At 42.8% G+C, this 13763-nt stretch overlaps 1 protein-coding gene across 1 annotated transcript; it reads right to left on the bottom strand.

Moving 5' to 3' along the window:
- Positions 1–635: 635 nt before the first annotated feature.
- On the bottom strand, positions 636–13146 carry smarcd1 (SWI/SNF related BAF chromatin remodeling complex subunit D1). Its single transcript, XM_086118360.1, has 13 exons — positions 12927–13146; positions 10049–10224; positions 9722–9764; positions 8517–8639; positions 8232–8354; positions 7963–8079; positions 5759–5860; positions 5515–5676; positions 3703–3800; positions 3487–3622; positions 1916–2038; positions 1481–1582; positions 636–1417 (listed from the first exon to the last, which is right to left on the bottom strand). The coding sequence occupies exons 1-13, from the start codon at positions 13110–13112 to the stop codon at positions 1364–1366; spliced, it is 1545 nt and encodes a 514-aa protein (XP_085974486.1). The 5' UTR covers positions 13113–13146; the 3' UTR covers positions 636–1363.
- Between the last annotated feature and the right edge of the window lie 617 nt (positions 13147–13763).

The raw sequence follows: 13763 nt of genomic DNA, 5'->3' as shown, positions 1-13763 counted from the left end.
CGCGACATTGTGAACAAGGCCTTGAGAAACTAGATGATGAATACCACTCAACTCCAGGCACGTTTAAGGGAGGTGAGAGGAACCCAAGTGTCTCATTTGAAACCATTTACATCAGCATTGTCTGCGTATACATACACACACACACACACACACACACACATATAATGTTGGACAGAAATAAGAGAAAAAAATGTTCATCCATAAAAAAGCCTTTTTAGAGAAAATATATTACCAAGATAAAGAAAACAAAATAGAAATTACAATGGATATCTTTTTTAGACATTCATTATTATGGGCAATAATAAAATTAATCTATATAATGAATTTTATAGACAAATTATGGTGGACAGGAAGAGTCAAAACATGGATGATTTCAATTCTAAATACATTTTAGAAATTGTTTCATCTTTTTGTTTGGCCAGAGTACTGGATAGCAAAAATCCCCAATCAAAATTAATTTTAAATTGCTCTGACATGCTGTTGTATATTGCTGATTTCAAATGATTTCACAACTGATTTCCACAGCTGAAAGGTTCCCCCCAAAATCCTTTTTTTTTGCCGATACTAAGAAAGCATTCTATTAAAAGTATATGGTGCAGCTATTCCCAGCTACAAAATGGATGTCAAGAAATGACTAAGATTTACATATGCTTTATTATGACATAAGAACATACAGAAAAATAGTTTTGGTCCATCAAAAAGCTTCAAATAATTCAGTGTTCATGCCACACATAACCAAAGGGATAATTTTATCACCTCAATCAACTTTGCAACATATTTGTGGCTTCGCTGCACTTTTATAACCACCACTGACTGTTCTTATTATAAATACAGAATCTACGAACTGAGCATAAGCAAAGAAGGAAAAAAAAACATCCGAATGATTAAAGAGGTACAACTTGACTTCACATCTGTCTTTCTTCTGCTCAGTAAGTAAAAACCTATTTGGGCTAGAGGTACAGCTAACTAGCTACTTCCTTGGTCATCATTTGTACTAGCTAACAAGACTTGTACGTACTGATATTACAGAAAGTTCATAAACAAGGATTAATTATAAAAAAGGAAAGAAAGAACTACATGGCAGCTCGACAAAAAAGAAAAAAAAGAGCGATTAGGTATAGGACGTCTTGGTTTGTTTTAGAATGTAGAAGCCAATGGGCCGAGTAGTTTAAAAAAAAAGTTTAAGCTTGTGTGTGTGTGTGTGTGTCCGCGCGCGCGTTCACGTTGGCACTTTGTGTCATGAGGGCGGGAATGTTAGGCGGTAAAGACTTGGGGGCGGGGGGAGTTAAATTGAAAATTTGTGCTCAACAAGAAGAAATAAAGTGGGAGCTTAAACAAAGTCAACATTCTCCAATCAATTACTTCAGGTGTTCCTGATTCCGAGCGCCTGCTCCAGTTCCTGTCGCCTCTGCTGCACCTGGAGTAGAAACAAAATGGTTTTGTCCGTCGCATTGTGGGTAGAGAAGATGCCGGGACTCACCTTGGAGTAGAAGTAACGGCACACGGCCTCCTGAGCCCATGGCTGGTAATAGAACTCGGCCCGCCTCTCCTCCTCGGGGTTGCTCACCACGTCTGTCATGGTCTGCGGATAAACGAGAGCCTCTGTTAAGGCACTTTTGTTCTCGTAGATGCGTGTGCCTCATTTCTAGTGAGTCGGAGTTGATCTTAGCTGACTGAGCGCGAGAATCAGGGATACACCCTGGACTGGTTGCCATTGAATTGCAGTGTACAATATAGACAACTGCTCTAAGAATGCTCTGGATTGTTTGAGTCCGATGCCGATTCCAATATTTGGCAGAATGAAATCACGATTACTGATTGTAATTCTAAAAATTCATAATGAATAAAATAACTTCTGTTTTTGACTCTTAATGCTTTCCAGACAGCTCCTCTGGTGATCCATTTGTACACTCACCTTGAGGTCCCTGCACTGCGACTGCAGCCAGTCATTGATGAAGCCCTGAGGATCTCGGGCGAAGCTGAGCATGAACTCTCTCTGGGTCTTCAGGTGGTTGATGGTCTCGATGGTTTCGTGGATCTGAACAGATTTGGATTGGCTTGTGATTCATTGGATATTTAATCATGCACTTGATTCAGTAGGGCAGTAAAAGGAGCCAGCTGTCTGAAAGGTGAGGCGACAATATGTGAAGCCCTATCAATACATTGCTTTGTGTTCAACTCTACAGCACTGTCAGGGAGACGGGAAAAAAAATGCCAGTAGCAGTCACTAGCCTCAAAAGAAACCACTCCAATCCACTTACGACTGCTGGCGGGAGGCAGGGCAGACCTGACTTGACTCGAAAGCACATTTGTGTGAAATTGGCCTCAGTGTGCTGGGCACATCTGTAGCTGTAACAAGTGTGTGTTTAATGGAGCTGCACCTTCATGCCACATTTAAACCGGCGGCGCAGTCTATATTGCACACGACGCACTGAGTTATCGTCACCATTATTGTAATGAACTCACTGTACACTTCATTAGGTACACAGAGTGCAAGAGGTGCAGTAGAGTTAGCGATGAAACCGGTTGCCGATAAACTGTGGTACATTTCAAAATGGTTTGTTTTACCACTTCAATTTTAATTAGCGTTCAAACCAGATTTTGCATTATGTGCCTCACCCACCGTGTGTGCTCTCTCTTTAGGGTTGAGCAACAGGTGCGGGGCTAACTACGCGCACGTCTAACATTCGTTTCACATACAAAATGTGCATTCATGGAGAAAATTGCAACCGTTTCTTGCACCAATAAGGTCAGCGTGGAATTATCCCCCAAGTGCAGCTATCTCTGACTCAAGTAGCAGACAGAGCAGCCTGTGTTCTCTTTTGGGGCTTGGAGCCTCGAGCAGGAATATTTGCTGCCTGGATAAAATGATTGAGTTGACCAAAAAAAAAAAAAAAAAAGGCTTGAATTTGGGAGATGGAGGCTGAATTTTGTCATCTCAAGTCAAATGTGCTAGAAATCCTCCATCCATACGTCTATTAATTTAAATTAAGACTGATTTCCTTAAAAAAAAAAAAAGAGCCAGTGTTTCCTCTTGGGGGGCCTCCACACTGGGAGGTATGGTTGCTGTCACTCAGCATGGATCAGCTCCCCTTGGGTGCTTTTTCCTCATATGGTTTCTCTGTGCCCTGCCATGTCTCTTTTAATATCAGTGTCATGATGGTATGTTTGCAAGTTTTGTATGTTCGTGTGTGAGCATAGGCATGCTTGTGGGAATATATATTTGTGTATGTTGGGGGTAGGGGGGTACAGCATCTTTCTGTATGAAAAGTGCTATATAAATAACATTTTATCAATTGATTGATTGACTGACTGATTATCCGAACCACTCCTCCTCACTCAGGTCGCAGGCGTGCGGGGAGCCTTTTCCAGCTGTATATGTTTCATTTAGCAAAAACATGATATCAATAGCCTTGTTATGACATGTTCAGACTGTTTCATCTCTCATTTGAGGCGCAGCTACAAAACCATTGGTAGATTTATTACCTTGTTGTCCAAGCCTGCTATTTCCTGCTGACTGGCGGTGGACAGCAGGAAGGAGTTCATCTGAGTCTTCAGCGTGTCGTCCACCTCCACGTCAATGTCGTAGCATGCAGTCTTCTTTTGGTCGTTGGGGTCCACGCTAATGCAACGTAGAGAGCACATTCAGTACAATTTGCCTGATGGGATTACGGAGCTGCAACGGGGCTGATGCGGCACGACCTGATCACATGGTTGATGATGATGGGCTCGGGAGGCATCAGTAGCGCATGCAAGCGCTGCGGGATCTCGGAGAACTTCATCCTCTGGGTCTCAAAGATCTACAGATTGAAGAAAAAGCTATTCAGTGGACATTCAGGAACTTTAAATCTCAAAATAAATCATATGAAGATGCCTCAAAGCATGGCAAATTACTCTCTCCTGAAATGGTGGCCTACGAGTAGCAACTATAATGACCATCGCACGAAGACAATGTTAACGGCTTCTACTCAGTGAGCTTTTTGGGCTCTAATGAAATGCTTATCCAAAGAAATCCATATGGCATTCAAATCCGAATTTTACTTTATTTAGCGCTTCCCCAAAACCTGTGACAAAACCCCCACAATTTTTCAATAAATTCTGTTCAGCTATTTTTAAAAAGTGTTGACAAGCACAGGGAATCAGCTCAAATTGAGCTGCAACAGCGTCTTCTTTTTCACACCCCACTCGTTTTATTTCTCCTTGAATGAAGTCAACTACTGCCCGCAGTCGTGAAAACAGTCGGAATTGCATGAGTTGTAAAGCTCATTGCCAAACGCCAAAGTGTGTCACATAAATTAAAGCATTTGACAATTTCCAGCATGTTTGGGAAGCTTGTTATTTATGAGCGCAAGGAGGCGATGACAGACGGTGATGTAAAACCCCAAAACCCATTTCTTTTTTTTTTTGCCAGGGATAATACAAATCAGACACGCTGGTGCATTTCTTTTTTCACTGAGATAACATTGAAGCAGCAGTCATGTTTAGTCTGAGGAGTTCAGCTTGTGGTGGGACTCACATCCATACAAGGACACAAGAAAGCAAACAAGTGTGCTGTACAACATCAAATGTTATGACTATCGTAAATGTCCGCCCTTTTGGAGCAGATTGTAAGCATCGGGGAAGGAGGAAAGTCAAGCTGTACAGATTTTGAGCCCGAGTCCCCCACTTACAATCAAAGTCAGCAAATCCTAAATAATTACCCTCTGGTGCAGTGTATGTGCTGTGTACCCCCCCCCCCCCCCCCCCCACACACACACACACTCCAATGTGCTGAAATTTTTTTAAGGACAGATGATCGTAAATATTAAACCTCTTCAATACAGTATCTAAGATCAGAAATGTCCTGATTACATTTTTTCTCACCCAAGTACAAGTCACCTTAATTTGAGTAGCTGCCAATACAGAGTCCTGAGCTGAGACGTTGGCAATGGTTAAAGGTTGAGTCAATTAAAAAAAAAAAAAAGTTCTTTGCGATATCTTCTCTGCGACCCCGAGTCCAAACACAGTATTCTGATTAATATTACGTTTGTGGAATATAAATTAATCAGCAAAATCTACCCAAGTTAGCTTCCCGTGTCAACAACCACGAGGTTTCTCCATTGGCTGTGTTGCGCTGTTGTGTATTCTAAAACGTGCATATATTTTTCTCTAATATCTGTGTATCTTTGGATTAATTTGTTGCTTTGTATCCCTTAAAAATAATTTTAAAAATATAAGACAAAAACAAGCAAACAAAGTTAGCCTAGCTTTTCCTATTTCCCTTTCTCTCTGTTCTGTCACTCTGGATGCCCTCTGTGGCACCATGTTGCCTCTCACAGGCCAGTCTTCAACAGACATCGGGTTTGTGGGAGGAAACTTACGACTAGAAATGGTGCGATTTTCCGAGGTGGTCATGTCAAGTACGCAGCACACAATAATTTACAATGCATTTTTTCCTTATCTCTCATATTTTAAAAATCGTTGCGAGTGACGAGTACCCCTGCTTAAGACAGAAAGGGATGGAATGGTGACCACCTGCTGCAGGTACTTGTCGCAGTTGATGAACTCTCGCTCGTGGGGGTCCTGCAGTTTGTGAGTCTTGACGTACTGCCACAGGGCCTGGATGATGACAGGTCGCGTCTGGGTGTGGATGCCCAGCATGCGAGCCAAGCGAGGGTCCAGCTTGAACTGCGGCGGCTGTGTTTTTTGGTGGGAGGTTCCGCAGTTAGAATGGATCAGATCTAGTTTGAGGTGAATGCAAGTGTGAGCTTTTTGGTACCTGGTAGTCCAACATGAGCAGGACAGTGCAACGAACACCCACGTCGCCGGGTCTCTTAACTTGAAAGCCATCAGTCTCCTGGGTGGTTGCGGTCCTGTGCCACTAAAATGGTGCAAAGACGACCTTTATAAAATGGAAAACCTTTCTACAATGGTTATTTCTAAAGGCAGTAAAAGTGCTTAACGGATGGCAGACAAGTTGCTCCCCAGGGCTATACATACACCGCGGATATAAAAAGTCTGCACAACCATTTTCAAATGCCAAGTTTTTGTAATGGAAACACGACATTTTTCCTTTTCCAAAATTACTGTGGACTGTACCCACAATTCAATTACATTTTTTATCTATGAAATAGGAAGTAAAAATAAATTGAGATGTGTTTGTACACTCAGTGTTACCTCAGTTTCTGCGTGATAGCTTCCGTGTGACCCACAATTCTACTTAAGCTATCTTAAAACAAACTATCGTTGTCGTCCTCCAGTCGGTGACTGAACACGTCTCTGCTCATAATTTATGAACGCAGCTGTTTGCTATTCGGCTTATCCGAATCGACTGACGAATTGATCGGCATATTCGAATAATGTTCCGAGTTGTTCAAAAAAATACCATTCGATTATTCACAGTGTCGATGTACAGTACATCCGCTCCAAACGGGGACACCATGCTTCAGTGCGTCAGGCAGTCCAGATGAAAACACTTCAAGCACGAGCTACTGATTGCTTGGGAAACTAGGCTGCGTTTGGAAACTAATAAGAGAGGAGCGCGCTCCACCACTCCGAACACACACACACACACACACACACACACACACACACACACACACACACACACACACACACACACACACACACAAAGTAGTTTGACGGCGCTAGAGTAAATTACTGAACGCGGCCCTGTTTATTTCTTGGCTGGTCCGACTTGGAAGAAAAGTAACAAGAAAACGCACAAAATAACCAAGAAGAACTAACTGCAAGAGATGAAGTTACGGCGACAAATGAAAATCTGCAATAAAGTGAATTCGCAATAAGAGAACTGCAAAGTAGCAAGGGAACACTTTATACTGTAAAAAACTTTTTGAATTATGGCCAGACCATAACAGAATTTGGCTACCAGGCGATCGCGAGGGGTGGGCGGGAGGATTTGTGTGGTTTCGATTTCGTTAATTTTTGGTGCCGTTACGGCTGTTGCTCATCGTGGTGTGCGTGCGTGCGTATATATGCACGCTTTATATCTGCATGCTTGTGCATGGTTGCGCACCCGTGTGTGTGCGTGTATGCTCGATTGCGGGAGGTTGGTCGCTTCAAAAGTCGATCTTCGGTCAAAGAAGGTTGGGCACCCCTGGATTACAGAATGTCTTTTAATAAATATGTGCACGCACAATCCTATAGAATATTCTACTTAATACATTTCACCTCATAACAACCAATTGGTTCCCTTTTTTATTAAATCAATAGTGCATCGCAGCAAACTAATTCTCTAGAAACATTTTCATTGTGGTAATTTGTAACAAAAATAAAAATTTAACTTAAACGTACCATTTCTTCTATCAAAAACATAAGACGTTTTATACAAAAAAAGCTGACAGGCATTGAGCAACTTCACTTGGACAGCTGTCATTTTAGCATGCAACATAACGCAGTAGGTTCATGGCTATGGATTTATAATCAGAGACCAGGTTCTAGCATTAAGACAAAAAAATGTAAATACTAGCAAAGTTTTGGAAGTGTTTCAACTAAAACAAAGGTGCCTTGTTTCGCTCAAGAAATAGGAAATTTTCTCAAATTGGCACTCTTTAGTTGGTGAGCAACATTCCATGGAATATACCTTGGGACCCAAATCACGAGCTATGGTCCTGTGCGGAGCCAGTGACGTTGCAAGCCGGCTGACACACTCAACGTGTGATTAGCAGCTCATGCTCCTAGATCAGGGATGGCCAAACAACCTCCCACGATTGACCCGTCAACTAAGACCCTCTCTTACAGTGGCCACTCTGATTATCATTTTTTAAATACTTAGAGCAACCACGATGCATTGTTCCGAGTTCCCATTCAGTGACTTCTGTAATATTTGGAAGCTCTGCGTTTTGCCATAAAAACCGCACAATGGCAGCTTAGTGTTTGAGACACAAAATGTGAATTTTGACTGGCAAGCTGCAATGTGAAACCACTTATTTAAAGCATGGATATACAAAGACATTTTCTTACTTCCACAAGGTGATTATCGGGACCGTAAAGATCCTTGTCCAACTCAATCACCAGAGACTTGAAGAAGGAAGAGAACTTTCTCTTCTGCTTGGTGGCTTCGTACTTGGACACGGCTGTCTGCAAAGTAAATGTGCCATACTACTTAAAGGGTGGAAAAAAGATGAGCACAGCACAAGAATGTATTGACCCTTTACAAAAGTGAAAAACAACACACTGAACTAAACTGTGCAGCCGAATGAACACTGCACCCACTGTAAGAAGACTCTTACATCTTCAAGGAGACGTCCCTCCACACGGAGCTCCCATGATGCAACAGTGCCCTCACCATCCTCAGCGTCGGGCTTGGCTGGATTGAAGGTGTTTGATATGAAAATACGAAGCTTTCTTTTTTGCTAGAAGAAAAAAAAAACAGTGAGAAGGAACTTCAATGAAACGTTAATTTTAAACATTTTCCTTCAATGAAACGTTAATTTTAAACATGAGTGTTACATGAGAAGCGTTTTGTTTGACTCAACAAACATTGGTTACATTAGTTCCCGAAGCTAAAATCAAACCTTAATGGGTCTCTTGAGTGCCTCCTGGATGTCAAGCCTCTTGCGCATGATGGTCTGGTCCAGCTTCCTTTCAAAGGCGAGTAGATCCATGTAAGCCTGAGACTCCGGGACCAGTTCCCTGATCTGAGACAAGGTCGGGGGACAAGGTGAGTGCCGGTATTGCAAAACTGGATGGATTTTGCAACACCATTCCCTTTTCATCAAAGTTAGCCCAGGCCCGTTTTTCCGAGGATTATCATGTGGTGTGGGGTGATTATGAATGAAAGTGCTCAAACATCCTGATAACCGGGCAAAATTTGAGCATTTTCCACCACGTCTGGACAAATACAGTACTGCTAATGTCAGATTTCCAAATGTAGGCCTGCATGTACCCAAAATTTCATTATTGCATTGAAATTAATTTTGTATTTTTAAAAACCAATACAAAATAGCCAAGTGAGGCGCAGGTACTATTTCCACTTTGTCTACTTTGGGTCAACATGCTCACTCTCTGCGCTGTGACTTTAATTGTGTGTGGCTTAAACAGGTGAGCGAATCTTGTGTGCTGCTGGCTGTTAACTGGCTAACAGTTCGCCAGTCTGCGTGTTAAATATTTGGGTGTCAGTTGTGGCTGGATCAGCTGTAGAAATGTGCTTCACACAGCATTACAATATGTTCTAACTAGCAATGTTGACATGACCTTGTGTCGGATCGTAGATGGGTCGTCATGTAAGCCAGTTCTGCTTTGCAGTACAAGCATTGCACTGCAAGTGAATTATCTGAAGTGTGACATGATCCCAAATTTTAGGCATGATTCTCTCTTTTATGGACTCTTTCCTTCTGTTTCGTCACCATCAGGACAATTTATTTCTATGCTGAGTGGTGTGTGTGTGTGTCTGCAGGAACAACAATTCGCGGGAGAGATTTTACTTCAACTGCGATTATCCTGTGGTGTAAAATAAAAACGTCAAGGTGAAATTTAAAACTGCAAACATCAAATCTATCAGTCATTCTCACTTCCACTACTTCTTCTACCCCTCTATGTATTTTCTGCCAGTCTGGATGGACTGTGGTATCATGCTACCCGGGTGCTATGTCATCAGTCTGGTTTGGGCTAATTGTGCGTGGCGTGTCGCTCATCTTGAGTAAGCCACACACTTATAAGTGGAGGAAACACGCATGCCTATTTATTTTCTTCATCAGTGTTACTTCATGCTATGACTCACCCTCTGAGGTAGAATTTTATCGGCCATCTTCTTCTTCTTTGTACTGTAAAAACACACATGCAAGTAATCACATAAGGAAGCTGTGCTGTATCATGAGCTCTTAGTTCACCTTGAGAAACCAAGAAAAATGTCATCCCATTAACACTCTGCATCAGCAGTTGATTTCACTTTAAATGCGGCATTGCCCAAGTTAAGGAGTGTAATTTGTGCAAAAGTATTGATCAGCGCTGCCTGAAGTTGATTCAGACATCATCTAATCCCACCATTAAACGCAACACTTTTAATTCAACCAACCATCTGGCTCTAAAGGTATTGATCGCCTCTTACTGCTGGTTGCGACTCTGCTGCTGAACCTGCTGGATCTGCTGCGGGGCGGGCCTCTTACGAGACGGGTCCATCACGCCAGGCATCCCTGGGCGAGACACGGGGCTGCCGCCATAGCCCGGGGGGCCCATGGCGGGTCCCTGTGGGGTCATACGGCTGGATGGAGGCATGCCAGGTCTCTGCATTGTGCGGGGGGGGGGGGGGGGGGGGGGGGGACGACAAAGTAAGGAGAAAATAAACAACAATAGCTGCTGTACCGGGAACTTCAAATCCTGGCACATCACCCTCAATGATGCAGTGTGATTACATCTTCACTTGGCAGTATTTCAGCAAGTCATAAAACATGACATCAGGGTAGGGATTTATGAGCTATTGATCTGTAAAAGCTTCAAAAAATCGTATGGAGCCTATAGTTTTACAAATGTCTAGAACTGCTGTGATGGGTACAGAGCAGTTCCGAGTAATGCGTCTGACTCAAACAGTCAGGTAAGTACGATCATAGAAAACAACTGTCACTCACCAAACCGTGCGCCAAGAACTCAAAGAGCCGACTTCTGGTATCGGTCTGCATAAGCACAGTGGTCAAATGCGGCGGCTGATGAGGATGTGACGAATCACAAAAATAGCTGTTGTCCTCAGGGTGGAAAGGTGGCATCAGAGGACAACTTCACATCAACAATAACGCCTTATTGAGAGGCACCGCCTTTTTCCCCACATAGAGAGACCGCCTACGCTGCACTGCGTGCACACACATCTGCGCGGCCTTGAAGTATCCAAGAATAAGCGAGTTTGGCGCTATTCAATGCGTTATCAGGCTGCCGGGATGAATGAAAGCAGTCAAGGATGCTTGGGGAAGGGAAACGCAAAGTCACTTGTCGCTAGGCAACCCACACTCTTGACAACTGTGGGCTACTGATAATTAAATCTAATACAAGTAATACATTAGCGGATATTTTGCCAATCAGAATCTATGGTACCTGCATATATAAATACCAAGGATGTCCCAATCACATTTTTTTGCAACAGAGTCTGAGCCAAGTCACTTGATTTTGAGTATCTGTCCATACCGAGTCCCTATCCAATACCTCTGTCATGCAATGACGAAGAAACAGAAGCCTACCACCAAATCTTATCTTAATTTGAATTTAATTTGAAGAAAGGTATCAAGATGATACCTTTTGTATATAGCGGTAAATCAGCAGTGGCTTACATCAAGTAAACAATTAAAATATGGTATTTTGACTTTAGAAATCAAGAAAATTCTTAAATCAATTCTTTTTCAGTCGATACCAATCAGATGAAAATCCTGCGATTTTCCCAAATTTCCGATCGGATCAGGACAACCCCAATTAAGAGTCATTTTAAGAGTCTGCTAATGTAAAAGTGCATTAATTGGGGCTGAAACGGTTCATCAAATCACTTCATCATTCGCTGACGGAAAAAAAAATCGCAGTAGTTAAATTTTTAAAAAATTAATCTATGAATTGGATAAATTTATTTAATTTTATTACTTCATTAAAAAACAGTAGATTATTTCATACAGCGCGTGGACACTGCACCAACATACGTTGATTATGATTCAGTTACTAATTTGGTCCATGAAGTCAGTAAATAGGCAAGGATGTTGACAATTATTTTCCAAAGCAAATGTTTGCAAATGTCTTGATGAAACAGAAAGAATCAATATGCCATCACGGAGGACAACATAAAACAGAGAACATTTACTGTTGAGAGGCTCAAATTCCAAAGATGTGGACAATTTTATTAATTAATTGTGGCACCTAGAGACAGGGTGGAAAAAAAAAATATCTGCCACCAAAAGATCATTAATACGGCACAGGGGCCTCATTTACAACGTGTGCTAAGCCTCCACACAGTGTCAAACTGCAGTTTTGGTTAGAAACTAAATTCGAATGGGCCCTGAAGAGAGCTCTAACGTCTGCAGGTGTATAAACTGACCTGAATGTGTTTAGGTTTATTTTACTTTATTAACTGGTGTTAGCTATACTTATTACGTGTCAATACTAGCAAGCCCCCCATCTAGAGCTTTTTTTGAAGGGGAAATCTCCCCCTGAGCCCCATCACACTAAAACTGTGGTAAAATAAAGGACTTAGACACACGGTTAACACATCAAATTTAATTCTAGTTGCCAATACATTTTTTGCCGTGTTTGTTCACCATAATAAGAACAAAAATCTTAGAAGCGTATCTCAGTTTGATGCATAGTAATTGAACGCCGCTATAACCGAGAACTTTTAGACGAGTACCCATTGATCAATGGGTACTCGTTGATTGACCAATTGATCAAAGTGAGAGGCTCCCATGAGCGGGAAAACCAATGTGCCCAAGCCCAAAGAGACGTGAAGACTTAAAGCTATTTTGCGTCGAGCGAGAAGTCCAGCAGCGTCCACATTCGAGTAGTTAGCAGCGTGTTTCACGCGCCATTCATTCGTTAACTCGTAAAAACGGACTCATATATGGCTCACCGTTTAGCATTTACGAAGCTAGAACTGCGCGTCAAGGAAACAGACAGTTTGACGGTTTCGCTGCTCGATAAAAAAACGAACAAAAATTGGCGACCATTTGTGAGTGAATTCCTGCCACGGCGACCAACTAGCCACGTTAGCATGCTAAGCTAAGTGGCCGGTGGAGTAGTTAACGTGGAGGGATAAACAGTTCAAGGAAAATTGTCAACTCAGTCGTTTAAAAGTTACCTAGATCGAAGCAACTCGCGGTATGATCTTTTTCATTTGGGGTTGTTTGGTGGTTTATAACCCACAACACGGCTAATGATTAGCTGGCCGTGACAAAGCGCTGGTGAGGGGGCTTTGTTCTAACGACGAGCTCCTCGTCACCAAGTAGAGATGTAAGATATCTCACCGGGTAGCCTGGCCCAGGCATCGGCGAGCGGTACATGTGGTTCTGCGCGGCCGGCGACGAACCCATCCTTCCAGAGGGCGTACCAGGGCCCATCCCTGGCCCCGCGCCCGGTACCGGGGGTCCGGGACCCATTACGCCGCCTCCGCCACCAGTGGGTGCCGACTGAAAGCCCCCTCTGGCCGCCATCTCTGCAACGACTGTGTGGCCGCCGGTGCAGCCAGCCACCGAGATATCGCGAGAGCGAGTGAGAACTGGGGTTTCAAGTGGTTACAGCGCTCAAGGATGGATGTTTGTGGTACTGCAGCGACTCTAATGTTGAACCACCATAATCGGCGACAGTTTACTGAAACATTCTGCATTCTTTCCTTTGTACGTCCCTCACTTTGTACGTCCCCCCGAAACCCCCTTCTGACCCACGTCTCTGTCTTCCTTATTTAATTGCATCCTGCCTTCCTTCTCTCAGGCTTGCTTTTTATTCACTTTCACCCTTGAAATACATTTCTGCCTTGGTTTGTTTATTCCGTCTTCCTTCTGTAACACCTTTATTCATGCATTCTTAAACCCCTTATGTCATTTTATTACATTTACATTTGTTTCTCTTCTCGTCTCCATCCTTCCTGCCTACCTTCCTTCCCTTTTTATCCATGCATCCTTCAAATTCAGTCTTCTACTTTTACTTCCTTACTCCCCCTTTCCTTCTGTGGCTTCAACCTACTTTCTCGCCTTCCTTCCACCTCAGACCTACTTTAATCTTTTCTCCCTTCCTTTTATCTGTCATTCCGTCATTCCTTCCCTACTTATGTCTTCCTCTCTTTGTTCCAAACTTTATTTCTTCCC

This window comes from Hippocampus guttulatus, chromosome 8 (assembly GCF_054856545.1).
Source record: "Hippocampus guttulatus isolate MCC_2025c chromosome 8, RoL_Hgut_1.0, whole genome shotgun sequence".
Classification (NCBI taxonomy): Eukaryota; Metazoa; Chordata; class Actinopteri; order Syngnathiformes; family Syngnathidae; genus Hippocampus; species Hippocampus guttulatus.
The sequence above is the reverse complement of the archived record's forward strand: the minus strand, read 5'-3'. Positions and strand labels throughout refer to the sequence as shown.